At 37.1% G+C, this 23,020-nt stretch overlaps 1 protein-coding gene across 2 annotated transcripts; it reads left to right on the plus strand.

Moving 5' to 3' along the window:
- Positions 1–743: 743 nt before the first annotated feature.
- scn1laa (sodium channel, voltage-gated, type I-like, alpha) lies at positions 744–22,806 on the plus strand. 2 transcript variants are annotated; one of them, XM_028436584.1, is made up of 22 exons: positions 744–829; positions 2,782–3,036; positions 5,305–5,371; positions 5,500–5,641; positions 8,943–9,149; positions 10,061–10,330; positions 11,715–12,086; positions 12,549–12,672; positions 12,769–13,007; positions 13,110–13,211; positions 13,446–13,802; positions 13,906–14,364; positions 16,155–16,284; positions 16,381–16,535; positions 16,691–16,864; positions 17,289–17,411; positions 18,760–19,029; positions 19,105–19,161; positions 19,274–19,411; positions 19,502–19,606; positions 19,682–19,952; positions 20,038–22,806. In XM_028436584.1, the coding sequence occupies exons 2-22, from the start codon at positions 2,838–2,840 to the stop codon at positions 21,234–21,236; spliced, it is 5,160 nt and encodes a 1,719-aa protein (XP_028292385.1). In that variant the 5' UTR covers positions 744–829; positions 2,782–2,837; the 3' UTR covers positions 21,237–22,806. The 2 variants fall into 2 exon arrangements, with proteins under 2 accessions (XP_028292385.1, XP_028292386.1); XM_028436585.1 differs by lacking the exon at positions 11,715–12,086 and having other exon boundaries at positions 13,110–13,283.
- The last annotated feature ends 214 nt before the right edge of the window (positions 22,807–23,020 follow it).

A 23,020-nucleotide genomic window follows, 5' to 3' on the forward strand; every position in this document is an offset into this window, starting at 1 on the left:
TGTCTTATTCATGTTTTGTTAAACATAAGCTTAAGGCAATGTGGAACCAAATAATGCTGGGTTACACTGTTTTTAATAGTGGTTATGTAAAAAAAAAAAATCAGTTGCCATTCACATTTAATCATAAAGATTGTAAAAAAAAATCAGACCTCGCTTTTTGATTGAGATACTGTATACTTTTTTTTTTCTAAAGTGCAAATATCAAAAATTTAAAAAGTAAATAAATATGCTTCCTGCGATCATGTGAAACAGGAGCAAGTGGGTTTGAAAATGGATGGATGGATAAATATGCTTACCGTGATAAAGTAAAGTAACACTTTTTGGTCATTCTTGATACACCATAAATAAACTAGTGATGTTTCTGTGACAAATATGATGATGATATGGGATTGTTTAGATTTGAACTATGAACAATGTATTTTAGTCATTTCCATTTTCTAAAAAAAAATAAAAAAATAAAATCATATGTACATTTTTCCAATCAGTGGAAATGATGGAAATGGAATTGTTCAATCATAAATAACATAAGCTATCACATGTGCTTGTATGCCTTCTTTCCATGTTATCCATATTATGTCTAACAAAAGTAACGTTTTCCTTTTGCCTTGGTTTATATTATCTGTTTTTTTTTTTTCCTCTCAATGCTGCATGAGCAATGTTCTAATCATCATGAACATACAATCATACATTGTCTTTTTTTTATTTACCTTTTCTTTCTCAAATGTGCTTTCCTGCAGGTATATAACAGCGTTTGTAAAACTGGGAAGTTTGTCAGTTCTTCGCACATTCAGAGTGCTAAGAGCATTGAAAGCTATTTCAGTTATTCCAGGTAAGCAGTGCTAATGTGAGCATGCTAATATCACCCTGCTAGCCCCTTCCTCTCCACGTTTATTAAAGGTCCCATTTCACGCTATTTTTCACCCATCTCCATTTGTTCTAAGAACCTCAAAAACATAGTATTTGAGGTTTATTTCCCCAAACTCGCCTGTTTTCCAGAGTTTTAGCCTCTGAAAAGTCACTTTCTGAGCAACTCTACACAAACACGCTGATTTGCGGCCTACTTATGCAAATTCATGAGTGGGCGTGTCTATAGACGGGACACTGACTTCCTCCTCCCTGCACGATGACGTAGGGCCAGAGGACGGCCCACCCTCCTCCCACCCACTCCGTAGCCGAGCTCATGCTGCTTTATAAACACGAGACAGAGCGTGGGGGCGGGGCATTCACCGATATTTACATTAACTGTAGAAAATACATACATAGCACTGCACGAAGGACGCTAAAATGCACACCTTCGTGGGCGTGTCTGTTTATATGTCAATCACGGCAGAGAGCTTCCTGGAGGCGGGGCTTCTCCAGCTCAGTGCCGTGTCAAATTCGTCATCAAAGTGGGAACGCGTCATCAAATTGGAGCGAGGTGTTTGGGCTCACCCTGCAGTAAGAAAGGAGCAAATCACCCTCTAATTACGGATTGAGGGAATCCATGAAAAAACACTTTGGGCATGTGTATGAAGCCCAAATAACACTTTTATGATGTTTAAAGCATAGATTATTTAGTGTAACATGGGCCCTTTAATCCTACCTTTCTGAATCCACCTGTTCCCCTCCACATCCAAAGCTCATATGACTCATTAAATAAAACATCCACTAGTGTATTTTCCCATCAGTGGCACAGTTATTCATCATTTCTAAATCTGTAAAGTGATACAAACTTTTTACTGTCTCCACTGTGATCTGTAGAGAAAACTGTGGATCTTATTTGCTTTAGTGACTTTAGGATATTTTTGTTGTTCAGTAGCCTCCCCTATTGTAATGACGGTGTGGGCGTGTTCTCCTGTTGCATGGCCATCGTGACCAACCCATTATTTTATTGTCTTCTTTCATATCCTCTTCTATATTTAGAATATTTAGTTTTGTGTCATAAAACAGCAACTGTTGTCAAATTTAATTATGAGTAACAAAAACGTACAAAGATGTAAACATATAAAGATGGAAAGGAAGTTGTTGCCCCTGGTTGATCAAACATTCTGCTCTCCCCTATCCCGCTTATTTCTTGAGCTTCTCCTTTATTGTAATGGCTGTCACTTCCTGTATACCTTACAAATGAAGAAATAGACTTTATTTTGTGAAGCAAACAGCTCAGCTTTCTATTTTTGGCTTTTAACTGAATTCGTACCAAAAGTAGTTTTTGCAGGAATATGGAGTATAGCTAAGGATGAAATAAAATGACATGCACGGCATTAATTCATGTAAGCGCAGATGGCCCCAACAGATTATTAATAATTTAAAGTTTGGCCAGAGCCAACTGACCATAAATTAGCAAAGGGGAACTGCTTTAAGACTTTTTTTTTTTTTTTAGCTTTATGCTTCTTTTTTAAATAGGCCCATTAAAAAAATGCTTAAAAGAACAAAAAGAGTAGTTACAATAAGTTAAAATGATAAAACACTAAAAAAAAAATGTACTGTAAATATGAACTGGAGGGCTGGATTCTAGCTTTGGATGAAGTGAGTTATTAGAAATTGTAAACTGTTTATTTTTCACATGGCTGAATCCAACAAACCAAATAATTTAATAGTAAATATCTTCAGTTCTTTTCCATTGATTCGATCCATTTAATAGATTTCATTCTTTTATCGATCCAACAACAAAATCTAAGAGCAGCTCTTAAAGCAATGCTCAGTGGTTATACTGTTGTGCTGTTTGAATACACCTACAGGTATAATGTAAATTGTCTCCTCACTATCAGTACTTGAGGTCATGATTGATTTTCTGTCTGTCAGGCCTGAAGACCATCGTGGGTGCATTGTTCCAGTCCGTGAAGAAGCTTGCTGATGTAATGATCCTCACTGTGTTCTGTCTGAGCGTGTTTGCCTTGGTGGGGCTGCAGCTGTTTATGGGACATTTGAAGCAAAAGTGCATTTTAATGCCGTTTGGAAATTCTTCTGCAAACCATTCATGGAATCTCACGAACAGAACAAACCAAGCGCTCAGTCATGAAGATCAATTCAACTGGACTGCATATGCCCTCAATAAAGGTGAGTGTCTCTTGTCATTTTAGGTCGGTGGATAAAATACAAAATCTTTGAACACTTAATCGCCCCTATAGGGCAGTGTTTCCCAACCTTTTCTGTCTTATGTACCCCCGAGGCCTCTCTTCAGATTAGGAGAACCCCATCATCACTCCAATTTAGTAACCTTTCTTGTTTTATTTACATCTTGTGAATAGCTTGAAAATGTCAACCTGTACGTTTAACGCACACTAAATATCAATTTTGTGCATCACAATTATTGTATAGCAGAGAATATATTTACCTCAATTTTTAGTAATGTGCAATAACGTGTTAGTAACAATTTAGTAGGTTATTAAGGCCACAATATTGTTTATTTCATTAATGCAGTTTATTGTCAACGGGTGGAAAAGCTGTTGGATCAGCATGTACAGTGTCTGAAGTAGGCTTAAAAATGACTCAGCATGTTGGAAATAGATTCATCAATGTTTCATGTACCCCTGGTTGGGAACCACTGGTCTAGGGGACAAAAAGATTGATTTATTGATTGATTTATTGACAAAAAAGTGAATATGTTGAATGTATACCAGTAATTGAAAGTGACAAATCTTGTGCTTTAAACCCATGGTACAGGTCCTTCTGTACAGAGTTTGCATGTTCTCCTAGAATGTAGCTTTTGCATTAAGTAAACTGGATTGGGTTTCTTGGATGGCTGGATGGATGGATGGATGGATGGATAGCTGGCTGGATGGATGTTGAAATAGTGTTTGTTTTTGATTGAACAGAAGTTGATTTTTTTGGTTTCTGCTATACAGAATTAGACCCTGGTTTGACTCCCAGCACATACAAAAAAAAACAAAAACAGAGAATTTTCATGTTTAGACTTGGTTTGTTCCCCATTTTTCTGGGAAATCCGGGCACCGTAAATGGCTGTTCCGGTGTGTTGATGTGTATTCTTTCGCTGCAACTACCAAGTCAAATTCCTAGTATTGTTCTAAACTGTGCCTGGCAAATAAAGCATTCTGATTCTGATTCTGATCCAAACAAATATATGTTTGATTATTTGGAGGGTTGAAATTCTCTTCGGATTAAATGTGTGTGAAAATGTCCTGTCCAGGATATACCATCTGTTAGTTGGGCTAGATACAAAAACCAAAAAAATAGAATTGAAGTTACTTAATTTTTTTTTAAAAATGTGTTTTTTAAGTTATTGTAAGCATTGCAATAGTGACAAAAATGCATGTGTGCTTAGGTCATAATGAATCATTGTTATGGCTCTACCTTAAAGTTGTTTTGGCTACAGTCACGGCAAAACACAAAGAAGATCGTAAAATCTAAAGCCTATCAATTAACAGTGATAGTCTTTATTAAAATAACAAATATATTTAATAATATTATTTGAGATACAAAATTTTAGGGGCATTTTTTCAAGGAATTTAACCAGTAGATTAAGTAACGAGATTTTTTTATCAGCTCAGAATAAGACCCGAACCCACTTTTCCTGTTTCTTTTTAATTATTTAAAACATTTCTATGTATTTTTAGTTTTAGTCTTAAGAAAGAGATTTTGTGTAGTTTTAGTCTAATTTTAGTCACAACTGGCATATCCTTACTGATTAGGATGGCTAATTTACAATGATCAAAACTAGCCAGCAATTGGACACAATTGTTCCATATAATTTTATCCTTCAAGATAATTGTTTTTATCAAGGTTTGGCTTTTTCTTTTTGCCTTTATTTGTACCGTCCATAAAGCACAGTCAAAATTAAAGAAAAGTTTATTCGTCAAGGAATTGAACACTACTTTCTACATAAGTTTTGAAATAAACCGACCACTTTTTGATGGTATAAGAAAACAGTAGCCATCACAAAATGTTATCAGCTCTCTCTCTCTCGCTCGCTTTTTTTCATCGACTCAATGTTTTTAAGTGGCAATAACTAGACTATGATTATTTTTTGTTTAAATGCATGTGAATGAAAATTAAAACTAAATAAATTGATCTTTTTGTCAACTAATAAAAACTACACTATAATTTTGCATATTTTAGTCGACTATACTGTATCTGTAACAGATTTAGTCAAATAAAATCTTGTTTTCCAAAGGAAAAAAAGGTAATTTAATTGACTAAAACTATACTCTAATTGAACTAATCCTGATGACTAAATTTTGACTAAAACAAAATCAAAATTTGCAGTCAAAACTAACACTGCGTGAACACTATTTTATTCTGAAGCCTTGCTTTTGTATTTTTTTGAAGTTTATCATACTTTTTGAATATTTGTTATTTCTATGACAGATAATCATTACTACCAATCCAACAAAGCCAAAGATCCCTTGCTTTGTGGAAATGGCAGTGAAGCTGGGTAAGTAGTGGACATTCACTGGCAGAAGAAATATGATAATTGTGTGTTTTGTGTGTCTAGATTACCAACCATCTAATAACTGAGTTGTCATTTTAGCTTTAAAAAAAAAAAAGCTCTTTTTCTTGCAGGCAGTGTCCAGAGGGGTATGCATGCATCAGGATTGGAAGTAACCCGGACTATGGATACACTAGCTTTGACTCGTTTGGCTGGGCCTTCCTTTCTCTTTTCAGACTGATGACACAGGATTACTGGGAAAACCTTTACCAACAGGTACGCCTTAAAAGATTCCTCCACTGTTTTTACAAATGTGCCCTAAAACCTTTGAAATGTACCTATTAGAAGATCTATGCCTAACAAAATGACATTTTGCACAATATTTGTGGGATTGATGTTTTCATTCTCTTACGGTAAACAAGAGGCTTACATCGGCAACTTTTCCTGATTATTTAGAGCAGGGGTCCCCAATCCTGGTCCTCAAGGGCCACTATCCAGTATGTTTTAGATGTTTCCCTCTTCCAACACACCTGATTCAAATGATGAACTCATCATCAAGCTCTGCAGAAGCCTGATAATGATCCTGGTCATTTCAATCAGGTGTGTTGGAAGAGGGAAACATCTAAAACATGCTGGATAGTGGCCCTTGAGGACCAGGATTGGGGACCCCTGATTTAGAGCAACCAAAAGCAGCACAAATTGGCATTTTGAAAAAGCTGCTAAATGATCTAAAAAGGTGATAGGGCAGTCATTGGTCAGTTTAGGTCACCTAACTAAGACTAAACCTAACCCTAACTCTAAAAATTGTTGTGATATGGGATTATAACCTAACCTTAATCCTAAAACGCTACGTACGTGTACTTGGGTAAATGTAACAATAGCACCAGGGGTTGTCCGTACGGCAACCGTACAAAAAGACACTTTTAACTCATTGAGTGTGTTTTTCGGCTGGGTTTGCTAGGAGACAGTCTGACAAAGCTCTGCGGTGAATATCTAACTTGTACCATGATGTAGTGACCAACTGGTGACATGTAGGTGGCAGCAGCGCACCTTTGGATGAGAGATCACCCGTGATGGGCAGAGCTCAGAGGGAGAGGAAAAGAGCTTACAAGACAGAAAATGGCGCTACGAGAGTTGACGCTCACAGCAGCGTACACTCGACCAGAGCATGTGTGGAACTAAGTATTAGAGTGTGGCAATGGTGAGATAAAATGATCAAAAAAACGGGGCAAGCGGAGGAAGTTGCGTGTGTGCAGACTAATGGGAGAAAGACTTGGAGGATGGCCAAAATACTTTAAGAAATCCTATCAACTCTGACCTAGATAGCAAAATAATAATGTTGCCATCAAAACCCTGGTCTCCGTGTTGTTTTTGTAGTTTTATAGAAGGAAACCAATGTTGAGGTGTCCCTAAAGCAAAAAAAAAAATGCTTCAAAGTCACTAATAGATTTTTTCAGAAAAAGCAGTTTTTCTCAGCTTCTTGTCACAAACTGGCGATTTGTGTGAAACTTGCCTCTATTCAACTGCGAATTACAGAAGAAAGAAAAAAGCTAGAAACAAAAATCCTTTTTTCTGATGAAATTAGCGACTTTTATCTTTCAGAATTGAGATTGTGATAGTACAAAATATTCTGTGGGTCTTTAAAAATTAGTCAAATTGCTCTAAAACGGCTGGCACTGAGGGGGATAGAAATTTTGAAAATGGCTGGCACTGAATGAGGTAATAAGAAACAATGGGATGTTTATAGACGAATGAGGCTGTGTGACATTTTAGGTCCTTTAAAAACGGGGAACAAAAATCATTCAGGCAATTGCTTACTAGTGTTTTACTCTGTAAACCAATGATTTAAAATTAGCTGGAAAATGACACTAAAAACAGCGAAAACTGTTACGCATTAACACATTTGTACGCCCTGCTGTGAGCAGCTTTTCCCATAGATGCATTATGCAATCCTACCTACCAAGTCCTTCTTGGTTTTTGTGGTTTGTCTTTGATCCATTGCGAACAGCAGCACATTTTGTCATGGTTGTGGTTCAATATTTAATCTTTTATATGGCTCAGCTTGTTGTGTTCACGGTTCTTGCTTCACTAAGTAAACAAAGGGGCTGGACCTGCTGTGGTAGAGACAAGCTTTTTTACCCCCACAATGTTGGTATTCAGGAGATTGTTCAGAAGATCTTGTTCAAACAGACATCGATATGCAGCACAGGTGCATCTAGATCGGAGAGGAACAAACCATTAGTTGTCCTGAGGCCTAGGCAAACATAATGTGAATGACCATAAAAGGAGAAATAGGTGTTTGTTGAATGGGCCACTGCTCAGTATTGTTGTGCAAACAAGAAGAGCAAACAGTAATACAGCAACGCTCCCTTGAGCAAATCTTTTTAGCACTGGGTGTAATTAAGAAGCAAAACTTGGGACCATCAACAAACTAGTATTCTAAAGTATCAGGATGGGAAACAGAGCGACATGCAGAAGTATAAAGAGTACTGCTATATCCTACTCAAGTAGAAGTACTGTTACTTGATTTAAAACAAAAAAAAAGATAAAATTGTACTCAAGCACAAGCACTAGTAAGTCATACATAAAATACTTAAGTACAAGTAAAAAGTAGCTCAATTAAATAGTACTCAAAGTAAAAGGTAATACATCTTGCATACAGTACACATGTCATGTATAAACTTAAAAAGGAAGAGACGGTATCTTGCACAACTTGGAACTTTATTTATTTACAACAACAGAATAATAGAAGCTTTTATTGTCATTGTAAAACATGTACAATTAAATTAAGGTGCTCTCCAAGACTGAGGAATGACATGACACACTTAGATAAAATATTGGAAAAATAAATATACAGTAAATATATGATACTACTCAGCACACTATATATATTAGCATAACCCAGAATATAAACATTTAAACTAATCTGTTGGTCAGATAAATAAATGTGGCACAGATAAGTATGGCACAGATAGTGGATTGCACTTGATGTGAATTATCGCACATAGATAGGATCTGTATAAAACAAGCGGTCAAATAACATCAATGAATTCAAGTCAAAATTTTAAAAAATGCTTGCGCTCCAAGTATAGCTAAATTTATGAACTCTAAAACTGAGAAAATAACCTCCATTCAATGCTGTTTTTATGTTCAATCTGGTTGGTCGACTATGCATGTAATTGTTGTCTGGTCATTTCATTTTTTGTAGTTTAACAATGTTTGTTAATCATTTTAAAATGAAACAATATGAATTTACTCAGTAACGTATGAGTGTAGAAATTACTTCTTTTAAAACATACTTAAGAACATGTAAAATTACAAATACAGTGTACTCAAAAAATTACAAGTACCCATAAAAGCAACTCAAGTACAGTAATGTGAGTACCGGTACTTGTAATCCGCTGCTTTTTCCTGTGATGTGACAGATGTGTGGCATCTGATTTAGCTTTACAGTATCACATTTTGTCATTAGATTTAGGAAGACTTCTCACAAGGAACATGGACAGTGATAATTCTTTCAGAATTGGAATGATTTAGCTATAAAAGCATAAGCACGTTTTCTTCTTTTTATCCCCAGACGTTGCGTGCAGCTGGGAAGCCCTACATGGTCTTTTTTGTTCTGGTGATATTCTTGGGATCCTTCTATCTGATCAACCTGATCCTGGCTGTGGTAGCGATGGCCTATGAGGAGCAGAGCCAGGCCTCCATCAAGGAAGCAAAGGAGAAAGAGGAGGAGTTTAAAGCCATGCTCGATCAGCTGAAGCAGCAGCAAGAGGACGCACAGGTAGGTAGTAGCTTCTCCAAATCATAATGTGTTTGAACTATCATTAGCTTCTTGGTAGTACGTTAAATCATTTTTTTTTTTTAAACCACAGTTATTAGAGGTGTATAGAGTGTATTGTTAGAATGTAATTTGAGAGTAAAAGAAAGACTCTATGGCCGGACTGACATTGATCTACTGGTTTAATGTGCTACTCATTTTCAGACTTCCCAACAATCCATCTGAATCATATTGAACATCCCTGATCTTTACCCAACATTGTCCACACTAGTGAATGTGTTCATTTCATACAGAGGATATGAGTTTACTAGTTTAGTTGTTTCAACTGTTGGTGTCTGACTGTATTTGGTAAACTTAATGTTTCAGACTAGTCTGTAATTTATTAATTCAATATTTTTCTTTCTTTACATGAAAATAATCCCCCGACACTGCAAGGGTTGACAAGGTTCTCCTTGTATATACAGTAGAAATTTGTATTTTGAATGGCTTTGGGGATAGAATGCCTTCAACCAATCAGAAACATACCTCTAAACACCTTTAACAGACTGTTAGAGTTTGTTATTTAGTTTCTTAGTGAAAAATGTATCATCCAAAGTTCATTGTAAGGAGCTAAACGCTAAATATTTGAAGAAAAAACAGGTGAGGCCTAGAGAGTCTTTGCAGCTGATGAGTTGTTCTTCTGAGCCCATACATATTTTATTATAGGTTTTGTCGATTCAAATCTAATTTGATCAAAGTGTTAGTTACAGACATGCAAAGTACATGTGTATTTTTCATCTATAGCTTTGCAACATGTCACTAGCAATAAGACCTTATATGTATTTTAAGAGCTTTATTAAAAAGCAAATAAGTAAATACAATAAAAGAAATGTGATTGGATATTAAACGTTTTTTTCCTCCCTGTCCTCCTCCAGGCAGCAGCAAATACAGGAACCCCAAAAGGCGGTGAGGCGAGTGAAAAGGGTGGAGGCACTGAGAGCTCCTCTGATGCTTCCAAGCTGAGCTCGAAAAGTGCTAAAGAGAGACGAAACAGGCGGAGAAAAAGAAAAGAAGACGAGGGAAAAGGAGCTGGCGAGAATCCAGGAAACTCTGAAACGCTGGATACCGTAAAGACGCCTCACTGCCACCTCTCTGTGAATGCAAATCTGCTCAACTATGAAATGAAATGCTCCTCCATGCACCAGGTATGGAACAGGTCACTGGAAAAATTGCTCTTTAGTTTTCTAAATTAATGGATCTAAAATGTTTGATTATTCATCCTATCTCCTATAAATCAATTAATTTGCCATTTTATCTTCTGTACATGGTATTCAGGGCTTTAAATTAACTTTTTAGATCACTAGCCAGCATGGCTAGTAGATTCTTAAAGTTACCAGCCAACCAGATTTTCCACCAGCCAAATTTTTCCAGCGAAAATAAACTACATTATGAGCCACAGAATAGATTTAAGCATTCATGTTTAATTTTTTGCGGTTTAGGTTTTTCAAAAGCCGATAAATATCTCCACATTTGTTTGTTTGCGTGTTTCGAACTAGTTTTACATCATCATTCACTCTGTCTTTGATAACAAACCATAACAGTCACGCTAACGTAAGCACGTAGCCAACTGTTGTATGACACGACATAGTGTTCATAGGAAATGTAGGATTAGTACAACCAGCAGGGTTGCCAAATACATATTACATTTTAAAATCTAAACACACACAAAAACCCTAAAATTTCTTGGCGGAAAACAGCCCAATCTGGCAAAGATGTTGCAACATTGTTTCTGCAGCCTGCCAATTCAAACAAACACAGTGGTTATTTGTTTCATTCATCACCAGCCAAAATGGCTAGTAACGATACAATGTTACCCGCCAAAGGTAATTTTTACCCGCATTTGGCAGTTGGAGGGTGTTAATTTAAAGCCCTGATGGTATTGCAGTATTAAGTCTTGATAAATCCCAATGTTTTTTGTTGTTGTTGTGTTTTTAGGAATGTGGGATTCAGTGTAATTTTATAAAGCTTAAAATGAATGCCAGCTAGGACGGATGGATATTGTGAACTTACAATATATGTCTGTGATTAATTAGGGCTTTTGTACTTTTTCTATTTTAAAGAACATGTTGGTTAAATGTATATTATTGTGTATTTGCTCTCATGCCTTAGTTAAGCATTGTGGCTGGTCTGGTTTTATAAAATATATTCTTTTTTTATCTTTTCATCATCTTTGTCATCATCATCATCCTCATCATCGTCATCCTCATCATTATCATCATCTTCTTCGTCTTTGCCTTCACCAATAACCCAAGCTCTTTTCACTCGCCACCAGAGTACATTCCATACGCTTGTGTCTACTTCCCACAATGCTTTTCATCTCTGTGGCAATCGTCTTCATTCTTACCTCATCGTCATCCAGATTACATGGATCGTCATTATTCTTTACGTTTTTGTTTATTTTGGAGCTTCCTTTTTTTTCCCATCGTAGAGAAATCTTCATTTTTGTCTGCCTTTGTGAGGAGTTTGTCATTCTTTCCTCTTCAGTCACCTCGTATCATGTATCCACTGGAGAATGTCTTTCTCTCTTAGTCCTTTCTGAGTTTTCGTGGACCCCTGTTCTCATCCAGACGGAACAGCCAAACCAGCCTTTTCAGTGTCCGAAGCCAAGCGCAGGATGTACACTCGGAAAACGAGTTTGCAGATGACGAGAGCAGCATTTTTGAGGACAACCTGAGTCGGAGGGGATCTTTGTTTTTTCCCCCACGGCGTGATCGACACAGCAGCAGCATAAGCCAGTGCAGCTTCTTGCCTCATCTGCTGCTTCAGCGCAATGGGCTCATGCACAGCTCGGTTGACTGCAATGGGGTTGTATCACTGGTGGGAGGGAATTCACTTCCATCATCACCTGTGGGACTTCTCCTGCCTAAAGTGACGGTAGATATGGCGAGCACGGGAGACAATGTAAGAATAAGTTGTCTACTCAACAGGGTCCTTTTCTTTTACCCTTCTTTTCATTGTTTTGTTTTTTCTATGGAACGCAGCATTTTTTACTTTTAAGTGCTACAATTTACTTTTTTCCAATCCACTCACACAAACTATCAGGTAATCTGGTGCCACACCGTGCGTATAAGTCATTTTCTATCACTTTAAGGTTAATTACCAAATTGTTTTGTATGCATAACAAATTGTTTTATGCAAGCAAAATAAACATGTATGTGCATGCATGCGTGACTGTGTGCACTAGTCACAAGGTTTATTTTGTATAGAGAGCTTCTGTTGCCTCTTTGCTTTGCGTTGCATTTGAAAAGTTTGATATTAATTCAAAATGTTGTCACTTTCATTCATTTCTGTATTTTGTCTTTATAGACTCGTTCCATACATTATTTGCATCTTTACTTATTCTATGCATCTATCTAAATATAGGCTGACACTACAGACACTGAGTACAAACAGGCCACCGGACAGGAGTTCATGGACTTCCATGATGCTTCAGAGCACAGAGAGAGAACTTACAGTGCAGCCAGTGTCATTACCAGTACTATGGAAGGTATGACTTTCTCTCTGTGATATGATGATCAATTCGAGAACAGCAATTATTGGTTGTACTTTTGGTGTTTACATTTTTTTTTCCTCCCACAATCAGAGCTTGAGGAATCGAGACAAAAGTGCCCTCCTTGTTGGTACACTGTGGTTAAACGGCTCCTCATTTGGGAATGCTGTCCAATGTGGTTGAAGATTAAACAAGTGGTGAAACTAATTGTGATGGACCCCTTTGCGGATCTAACAATCACCATCTGCATTGTGTTAAACACATTTTTTATGGCCATGGAGCATCAGCCAATGACTCAAAAGTTTTCCAATATGTTAAGTAAGGGCAATGTGGTAAGTCAACTCAATAGTAATGATAGTGAAAGACATTCACATCCACGTAGTATCTGTGGTTTATTGGCGTAATTGTTTTGTGATTTTGATTGTTTTATGCAGGTATTCACTTCAATCTTCACAGCTGAAATGGTCCTCAAGATCATTGCTTTGGATCCGTACTTCTACTTTCAGGAAGGCTGGAACATCTTTGATGGAATTATTGTCAGTATGAGTTTAATAGAGCTTGGTTTGCAAAATGTGGTTGGAATGTCAGTTCTCAGGTCTTTCAGATTGGTGAGTCTAAACATGCTTTGTACATGCATGAATGGTAGGGGTGTATGGGATGGACGAAATGTGTTATTGTCATTGAATTACTCTTTGTTTTGCCTTTTCTTTGGGATCTATTTTTAATTGCAGGAGCATGTAAAGTAACTTCTTTCCCTTTTTATTTTACAGCTGCGAGTGTTCAAGTTGGCTAAATCTTGGCCCACTCTTAACACACTGATCAAAATCATTGGGAATTCTGTGGGGGCTTTAGGCAACCTGACACTAGTACTGGCCATCATTGTCTTCATATTTGCTGTGGTGGGAATGCAGCTATTTGGAAAAAGCTACAGGGACTGTGTGTGTAAAATCTCAGACAATTGCACCCTGCCGCGATGGCACATGAGTGACTTCCTCCATTCATTCCTCATTGTGTTCCGAGTGCTTTGTGGAGAGTGGATAGAGACCATGTGGGACTGTATGCAGGTGGCTGGGATTCCAATGTGCATCATTGTCTACATGATGGTCATGGTTATTGGAAACCTTGTGGTATATTACATCTCTTATGGTCATTTCATCAAAGTTCATAATTTGTTGCAAACCGATGATTTAGAGATCAACCAACTGGATTTGGCTCTGTGTTGTCTGTTAGGTCCTGAACCTGTTCCTGGCTCTGCTGCTAAGTTCATTTTGCAGCCTGGCAGGACCGGACGACGACAGCGATATGAACAATCTGCAGATCGCTCTAGGTCGGATTCATCGAGGCATTGCTTTCACCAAGTCGTTTCTTCGAAACAGCTGCAGCAGCGTCTGTCTTGGCAAGAAGAAGAAGGCAGAGAGTGAGGACAAGTCGCTGGATGAGCTCCACAAAGCTCTGGGACCAAACGGTATCCCCAACCATCTGATCAAGAATGGCAACGGGGACGTGACGGGAGTGGACAAAGCTGGTGACAAGTACATTGTGAGCAGCAAGAGCGATGAGTCCATGTCTTTCATTTACAATCCCAGTGTGACGATCACTGTTCCCATTGCTGCGGGAGAGTCTGACTTTGAAAATCTCAACACCGAAGACTTCAGCAGCCTCTCGTCCGATGTTGCAGGATGTCCCATCGTAAGCATACTATTGTTTATTGGTACAACTTGATCAGTGGACTACAGAAGTGTATTGCATTCACTTAAAAAAAAAAATCAGGTTTTTCTAACTGTTTGTTTTTGGGCTATTTTTTTCAGTTTTTTTGAATATTTTTTTCTGAGCTTAGAGGGTATTTGAAACGACGGATTAATTTATTCATTTATTGAAAGCAAACATAGCCAGCTTGTTTAATTTGATAGAAATGTACTTTCAACTTGGTTTAAGACTGGGAGATAGTTCTATCTTTAAGCCATATTGATGGCATTACAAATAAAGTCTATCGACTTTACGCAGGCACATTAGGACTTTGCGGTTGTTCAGAAGGAAAGTCCATTCAGATCTGCGGGACATAGCGATCAGTTGGAGAGATATGGCATGTTCCATGGATATAAAATGATGCATTTGAAGTGCATTCAGAATGGCTATGTAGTCAGTCAAGATACGATCAGGAGACTGCTGAAAAACCTTCATAGTTGTAGTCTCGGTTTCCTCCACGGAGAAAAAATTAGTCCGAAAAACAGAAAAAATAGCCCAAAAAAACAAGCTAAAGAAATTAATTACTCAGAACAATCAGATTTTTTTTCAAGTGAATGCAATATGCTTCTGTAGTAAACATTTATTTCTTAGTCTTACATGAAATATATTTGGTTGAAAAAGAACATGGTTTTTACTGCTGTCGTTGCAATATAACATTATAGAGTTGATGTCTTCCCTAAAGATTTTAGAAACCACAAGAGGCTATGTAGACAGTGCACTGTGTATTATGTGCCATTTAAAAAAGCTCATTGAATGGAGGAAAGAGCAACAGCATGAAGAATACAAATGTGTCTTATCTCTATTATTTCTGCCTTTGCTTACGATAGGAGAGGTTTGTGCAAATGTGATTATACAGGCGTGTGCTTCAAGATGATGGGACAATGGCTATGTGGTTATATCCCGAGTTAAACATTTACGCTTCATGTTTGACAGTTTGCTCTCGATTTTTGCTCAAACACACACGAGCAGAGAAGCAGAACCAAAACACAAACACAACCACCGACTCAAGTGCACACTGTGTGTCTCAGTAACATGCTTACATCACTCACTGCACTGCATTAGCTGGTCCCAGGGCAGCCGAGTGCTTTCATATTCTCTAGGAAGACATTCAAGCTGTTCTCCTACCAGCTATTAGGAGACACACCCTGCGAAAACCAAAGAAACAACAGGCTGAAAGAAGGATTCGATGAGACTGTGTCTACTATAAAATGCTGTGAGGCATTAAAACCATATAAACCTATATCAATGCACACTCACGGATAAGTTTATGTACATTATATATTTTGATAGGGAGAGAAAAATTATAAATAACAGATTTATTAAAAAAAAGCTTGTAAAATATGTCGGACTCCAAAACAGCATCAGCAACTTGCAAATGTTAGACTTAACTGTTATTAATACTAATGTGGGTTTGTTGTCCTGTGTAGGTTGTAGATGTTATTTTGTTTGCAGAAAACCTTCCTTTTTTATTTGTCATTAGTCATTTTAAAGTTATATTAAGTCCTTTAATTGATACTTAAAACATTAAAAATAGTGTGAATTTTACAGGATATTTATTATATTGTATTATTTTGGATTTCTACAAAATATGTCAAAAACAGCACATAGAAAACTAACTTAAAACCAATTTTCTTACTAAATATTAATACAATGAATACTATTATTTACCGTTTTCTGTGAGATCTGCTTGTCTGATGCTCTTTTCTACATTGAAGAACATTTTTCCTTTACAGATTGTTGATGATGATCAGATCAGTTCTTCTGAGGGCAGCACAGTTGATGGATTGCCTCTTGGTGAGGGTGCAGACCTTTTTGACATTGAATTAGAAGAAACTATGGATCCCGATCCCTGTTTTCCTGCAGGTATATACTTCATCCATATAACTGTAATCCATCATAGTTTTGCTTTAATTCATTTTTAGTAACATGACCAAAACAATGGGATTTCTTCATCGGCAGGCTGTGTGCGAAGGTTCAAATGTTGTCAAGTAAATGTGGAAGTGGGCTGGTGGAAAATATGGTGGACACTAAGGAGAACCTGTTATAGGATTGTGGAACACAACTGGTTCGAGAGTTTCATTATCTTCATGATTCTGCTCAGCAGTGGAGCACTTGTAAGTCTGGGCAGTTTAGTTTAAGCTTGATTTACGCTGATGACATAAATCTATTTATTGTCTGTCATAAACGACTTACTATAGTCACAATTTGCTGTGATAACTTGAATGTTTTCCACCACTAAAATGTATTTCCTATCTGTCTTTTCTTCAAGGCATTTGAAGATGTGTACATTGAGAAGAGAAAGACTATTAAAATCATTTTAGAGTTTGCAGACAAGATTTTCACATACATCTTCATTCTTGAGATGCTCCTAAAGTGGGTGGCATATGGATTTGCCAAGTATTTTACAAATGCGTGGTGCTGGCTGGACTTCCTCATCGTTGATGTAGGTCTTCATAATAATACACTTCTATGTTCTATTTCAATATTTCTTTTTTAGGAATAATGGGTCAGGTATATGTTTTGGTCACTATTTTATTGTTTTTCGCAAAAACAACGTTAATCCATGTTACACAGCACCGTCCACAAACGCGCTCCTACTTTGAAAATGGAAATGTATGGTCGTGATAGATTTCTTTATCCCTTCTTGACCCTGCTAAAGTAAAATGCCTTGAATTTCAAAACTTATTTTTTTATTTTAAAATGAAAATCAAATTACCGCTGTTTTTTGTTTTTTCTGAATGGAAAATCCAAATGACCAAAAGGTACACTGACCATAATGTTATCATATCTGACAATGCTCATTTTTGTTGGTATATTTGTCTATTTATATCTTACATGATATCCATGAATGTGCTGGTGTTTTACAGGTTTCACTGGTCAGCCTGACAGCCAACGCCATGGGGGTTTCTGAACTTGGTGCTATCAAATCTTTAAGAACCTTGAGAGCTCTGAGGCCTCTGAGAGCTCTGTCACGTTTTGAAGGCATGCGGGTAAGCTTAGTGGCTTCCTAGACCATCTCGCTTTGTTGGTACAAGGCTTGAAGATTTAGCTTTTCTGTAACATGTTACTGATTATGGTCACTATGTGTTTGCCAAATGGATCAGATACAAAACAAAGATGCAGAATTTTGAGTTATTTTTTGTTCTTGGTGGTTTTTGTTTTTCTTCAAAGAAATATGAATCATTAGGTAATTATTCAAAAATGGGTGATGAATAATTGAATCCTATCTACTTCTATTCTGTTTATATTATTTATCATTTTAATCTATTTTTCATTATTAGGTTTTAATTTGTTTTTAAATCTCACACATTATTCTGGAACACTTGTTGTGCATGCATGGTCCGACCAGTGTTGACGTCTTATGTAACGAAAGGGAAAAAGTTGTTGGCTGCTGAAATCAATTCAGCATGTATTGAATAGCTGCCTTTCTATTGTGGTGCTCTGTATTTGCAGCTCTGTTATGATCATGTTTCCACATAAATTAGTTGGGAATATCCTCATGAATTCCATAATTTGCATGCACATTTAACAATGTGCATCCTTGTCATAACGTAAAATAAATCTACAAATTAATTTCAGTCAGGATCACTTTAGCCAAATTATTTCATTTAGCATGCAGTTTAGATTTGGCAGTAAGGGTCTGTTTTGGGACCTCTCTGCCATTCCAGAAGCTGCGTGGACAGCCCAAACAAGGGAGTTCCCCTTCACTCTTTCATGAGCTAAATGGAAAGGCATACGCAGAGAGAGCGGTCAGCAGGACACACTGGAAAAGAAGCACAGACGTTAGATTCCAACAGAAGACACTGTTTAATTAGACAGAAGAGGAGGAGCTGGGGTGTGGGTGGGTTGCAAGGCATTTGTGGACAAAGTGTGCCGAAGTAGGCGTGTTGCCATGGTTTAAATGCAGCACTAAAACTAACTCTAACCAATGGGAAGCATGGAACATGATCAGCTGGATGATTAACTGAATTAGGGGATGGATTCTGTCAGTGGTGTCAGCTACTTACAGCTGAAGAGGCTGGGCTAGCTTGCCTGTCTGAACTAACGCAATGCTCAATCTGTTGCATCGATTTCTTAAACACTCGTCTTCTGATCTATCAACAGCAAGCCATTAGCAAATGTTTTTAAGAGGGCTTTTTTCACACTTCATCTAAATTTGTATTGCTTTGACATTATAACTTTGACACTCTTTACTCATCTTCACCATGCAATTGTTGTATTATGGTTTGATACCAGTCTTAACTATGAGCGAGAGTTGATGAGAAAGTTTGAGTAAATGTTTCTTTTTTTAACGTTCTTTGTGTAATGATAGCGTACTGTTGTGTGTCGGTCGTTCAGGTGGTTGTCAATGCCTTGTTGGGAGCCATACCTTCCATCTTCAATGTCTTGCTGGTGTGTTTAATCTTCTGGCTCATCTTCAGCATCATGGGAGTCAACCTATTTGCTGGGAAGTTCTACAGTTGTGTCAACAAAGTCACAGAGAAGCCTTTTACCCCAGCGGAGGTAAAGAATTCAGCAGTGTGTAACATCACACTGAATGGACGCTGGAAAAACGTTAAGGTCAACTTTGACAATGTTGGCATGGGTTACCTCGCACTCTTGCAAGTGGTAGGTTACTCATATGACTCCACAGTCACTGCTTATCAGGATGGATTGTAATCTCACATATCAATATCTCTTTAGGCTACATTTAAGGGCTGGATGGACATCATGTATGCTGCAGTGGACTCTCCATCCAAGGTTTCAAAAGTGTTGCGAAAAAATCTATATTTTCTAAATAAGCTCACACTATACATTAAAATTTTATAGAAATGTAAAATTAATTTGATTTCTTGTCTTTTTTTCATTGTAGATAGGAGATCAACCAGACTATGAGAGCAACCTGAAGATGTATGCATACTTTGTTGTTTTCATCATATTTGGAGCCTTCTTTACACTAAATCTCTTCATTGGTGTCATTATAGACAACTTTAATGCGCAAAAGAAAAAGATAAGTATTTATTGTGCTTTTAAAACAGCATTATCTATCCAAACATTTTATATTTTCCTGTGATTTAACATGCCTTACTTGTCATTTTACTTAGGAGGTCAGGACATTTTTATGACAGAAGAGCAGAAGAAATACTACAATGCTATGAAAAAGTTGGGCTCAAAGAAACCCCAAAAACCAATTCCCAGACCATCAGTATGGACCATTATTGTGACTTTTCTTTGCAAAGCTTTAAAAAAAAATCTAATTGTATGACTTTGTGTGTTTTAGAACAAGATCCAAGGATACATTTTTGACTTCACCACAAAACAAGCATTTGAAATCGTCATTATGGTTTTAATATCGCTCAATATGGTTGCCATGATGGTAGAAACAGCTGACCAGTCAGAGGAGAAGGCCAAGGTCCTCGGTCACATTAATGTTGTGTTCATCGTCATTTTCAGTGGAGAGTGCCTGTTGAAGATGATCTCGCTTCGTCAGTACTATTTCACAAATGGCTGGAATGTGTTTGATTTTATCGTTGTCATTCTGTCAATTATTGGTAAGTTTTTTTTTTTTACTCTAACAATTGTCCACTTTGTATGGCCTGATTGTATCTTACTTTTTTGTTTTGCTTTCTCCTATAGGCATGTCTCTTTCAGAGCTGATAAAAACGTATTTTGTTTCACCTACTTTGTTTCGAGTCATCCGACTGGCTCGAATTGGCCGTATTCTTCGCCTTATCAAAAGTGCCAAAGGAATTCGCACACTCTTGTTTGCCTTGATGATGTCACTTCCAGCCTTGTTTAACATTGGCCTCTTACTCTTCTTGGTGATGTTTATCTATGCCATTTTTGGCATGTCAAAATTTGCTTTTGTGAAAAAGGAAAGAGGTATTGATGACCTTTTCAATTTCGAGACATTTGGCAACAGCATGTTATGCCTGTTCCAGATCACCACCTCAGGAGGATGGGATGGCTTGCTATTTCCAATTCTCAACAAACATGAATATGATTGCAACGCTACTCTGGAGCATCCTGGAAGCCTTGTCAAAGGAGACTGTGGAAATCCTCCTGTTGGAATAGCCTTCTTTGTTAGCTACATCATCATCTGCTTCCTCATCGTTGTGAATATGTACATTGCAGTCATCCTGGAAAACTTTGGTGTAGCTACAGAAGAGAGTGCTGACCCACTAAGCGAGGATGATTTTGAGATGTTTTACGAAGTGTGGGAAAGGTTTGATCCTCATGCAACACAATTCATGGAATATAGAAAGCTCTCAGAATTTGCAGATGCTCTGAACCCACCATTACGCATAGCCATGCCTAATAAGATTGAGCTGATCTCTATGGATTTACCAATGGTAAGTGGGGAACGCATTCACTGCCTGGACATCCTGTTTGCATTCACAAAACGTGTCCTAGGAGAAGGTGGTGAAATGGACATCCTGAGGGGCCAGATGGAGGAGCGTTTCATGGCCTCGAATCCCTCCAAGGTGTCCTATGAACCCATCACCACCACCCTTCGTCGCAAGCAAGAGGACATGTCAGCTATCGTCATCCAGAGAGCTTTCAGAGAGTATGCAAAAAGAAATATATTCAAAGGAATGGGGATTCCTGGTACACCAAATGTTGGTGTTCAGAAGGATAAACAGGTCAATGAAAAGGAAGATCCTGTGACAGACTCTCTCAAAGAAAGTTCGAGTGCTGATAAAATCGAGCCGACGCCTTCGCCAACCTCCCAATCTCCGAGCAACAGTGCAACAACACACGGGAAAAACAAATATGAAAAGGACAAAAGTGAAAAGGAGGTTTTCAGCAAAGACGTCACGAATGGAAATATCTAAACAGATAGTGATTCCGCAAAGACACATTGTTCATGGCTAAATGTTTACAACTTTTGACTCAGACATCCATTGAACTTGTAACTCATGACTGATATGGATATCGTCAATGCCAAAGTGACTGTACTTACTTGAGTTTTGAGGTCGGTGCATAAAGAGGAATCGAGGGTCATTCAAGCTGTTGTTCCTTTTAACTGTGATCATTGACAAGAATCCCTTTTAGCTCTTTGGTTGAATGGACAACAATATTCGAAGTGTTCAAACACATTAGATAATGCGTTGACTTGTATTGCAGCTCACTCTGCTATCCAGTGTCTTGACTTTTTGTTATATCACTGATTGTTGTATTATTAAATCTAACTGTTTTTTAAGATGAAAAAAGATTTAATTATTTTACTTTAAGAAACTATAGATTTATTCATATTTCATGCATTTTTTTTTAACTTGTTTAAAATGGGATTGTTCCTTCAGGTATATTGAGCAGCACTGCTCAATGGTTAGCATTGTTATCTAACAAAATCCTTAGAGGAACGTTGAATCTTCCAGTTAATTACAAACGTAAACTTGCATGAATGTTTCATGAATATGCATGCAAGAGTGTATGTTTTTTTTGGTTTTTTTATATAATGTTCCGCCCATTTTGTTTTGTACAGCTAATTATTAGTTTAGTATCAGTTTTAACCAAATCCAATTGATCATTGATCAATGACCAAGGACCAACGATTCCTGGCAGAAATTCTTTGCACATTGTTGAAGCATCCAAAATATTTACGTCATCTCAGGCTCATGCATTCAAACTGTGTATCATTGACAACATTTATTAAAAAGAAAATAATTTATCTTAGAAATTGGAAAATGTTTTTGTGATTTAAAAACTCATATTTTCTCAAGGTTTTTACACATTAATGGATTTCTTGGTATTTAAAACCAATCAGTGACTATTTTAGCTTTAATTTAAACAGAAAGGATTGCCATACAGGTGACAAATCTGTTTGGTGAAAAAAGTACAACCTTGCAAGCACAATGGCAGTACTTCTTTAGATGAAAAATCTTTGGTGGAGCTAAAATTCAGAAATATTTACTTGTTATATTTTATGAGTGAATTATTATTATTTTTAGGTAAACTTTTTTTTTTTGCAGTTTACATCTTAATCATTATCATTAAAAATATCAGACGTGTGAAGGATGGCTCCGAATGTTCTAAGTGATCTATTATGACATCACATCTCATGTGCTCTTAGCTTCTACATCTGTTTACATTTTCTACTGATGTGCATCTTTCATCAGATCATTCACAATCCCACAGCGTTCACCCTAAGCCACACCCATCAACATTTGTTCTTCTATACAGTGAGAATATATTTCCTCTCGTAAAATTATGTTTTGCATGTAGTTAAAAACATTGGGTACCTACGCTGTACTTTATAACTAACGAAATAATGTTTTTGATCACACACACTTTAACATGAACATCGTCCATCATTCATATGCATAATGCTTGTAGTGTATACATAAACTGCATGCAAGACATTGCTATATTCCAATTCACTGAAAAGCTGAAAAATAAAGACTACATGAGTATCAAGAATGCCTAAATCCATTCATTTCACCCCACATGTGAAGAATATGATGTGTGTGTGTGGAATTCACCTAAATGATAAATGGAAAATGGATGTGATTTTTTATCTCTGCTCTTAATTTGTCCACATATTTTAGTGTCACTAAACAGTTTTTTTCTCTAGGATGTGTCATCTAAGAATTAATCAGTCACATCAAATTTTCTGTTT

This window comes from Gouania willdenowi, chromosome 21 (genome assembly GCF_900634775.1).
Source record: "Gouania willdenowi chromosome 21, fGouWil2.1, whole genome shotgun sequence".
NCBI classification, from domain to species: domain Eukaryota; kingdom Metazoa; phylum Chordata; class Actinopteri; order Blenniiformes; family Gobiesocidae; genus Gouania; species Gouania willdenowi.

Coding starts and splice junctions, on each gene's coding strand:
- scn1laa (XM_028436584.1), top strand. CDS start 2,838: ATGATCCTCACTGTGTTCTGTCTGAGCGTGTTTGCCTTGGTGGGGCTG. Junction 9,150..10,060: donor AGCAGCAAGAGGACGCACAG/GTAGGTAGTAGC, acceptor GTCCTCCTCCAG/GCAGCAGCAAATACAGGAAC. Junction 14,365..16,154: donor ATGTTGCAGGATGTCCCATC/GTAAGCATACTA, acceptor TTTCCTTTACAG/ATTGTTGATGATGATCAGAT.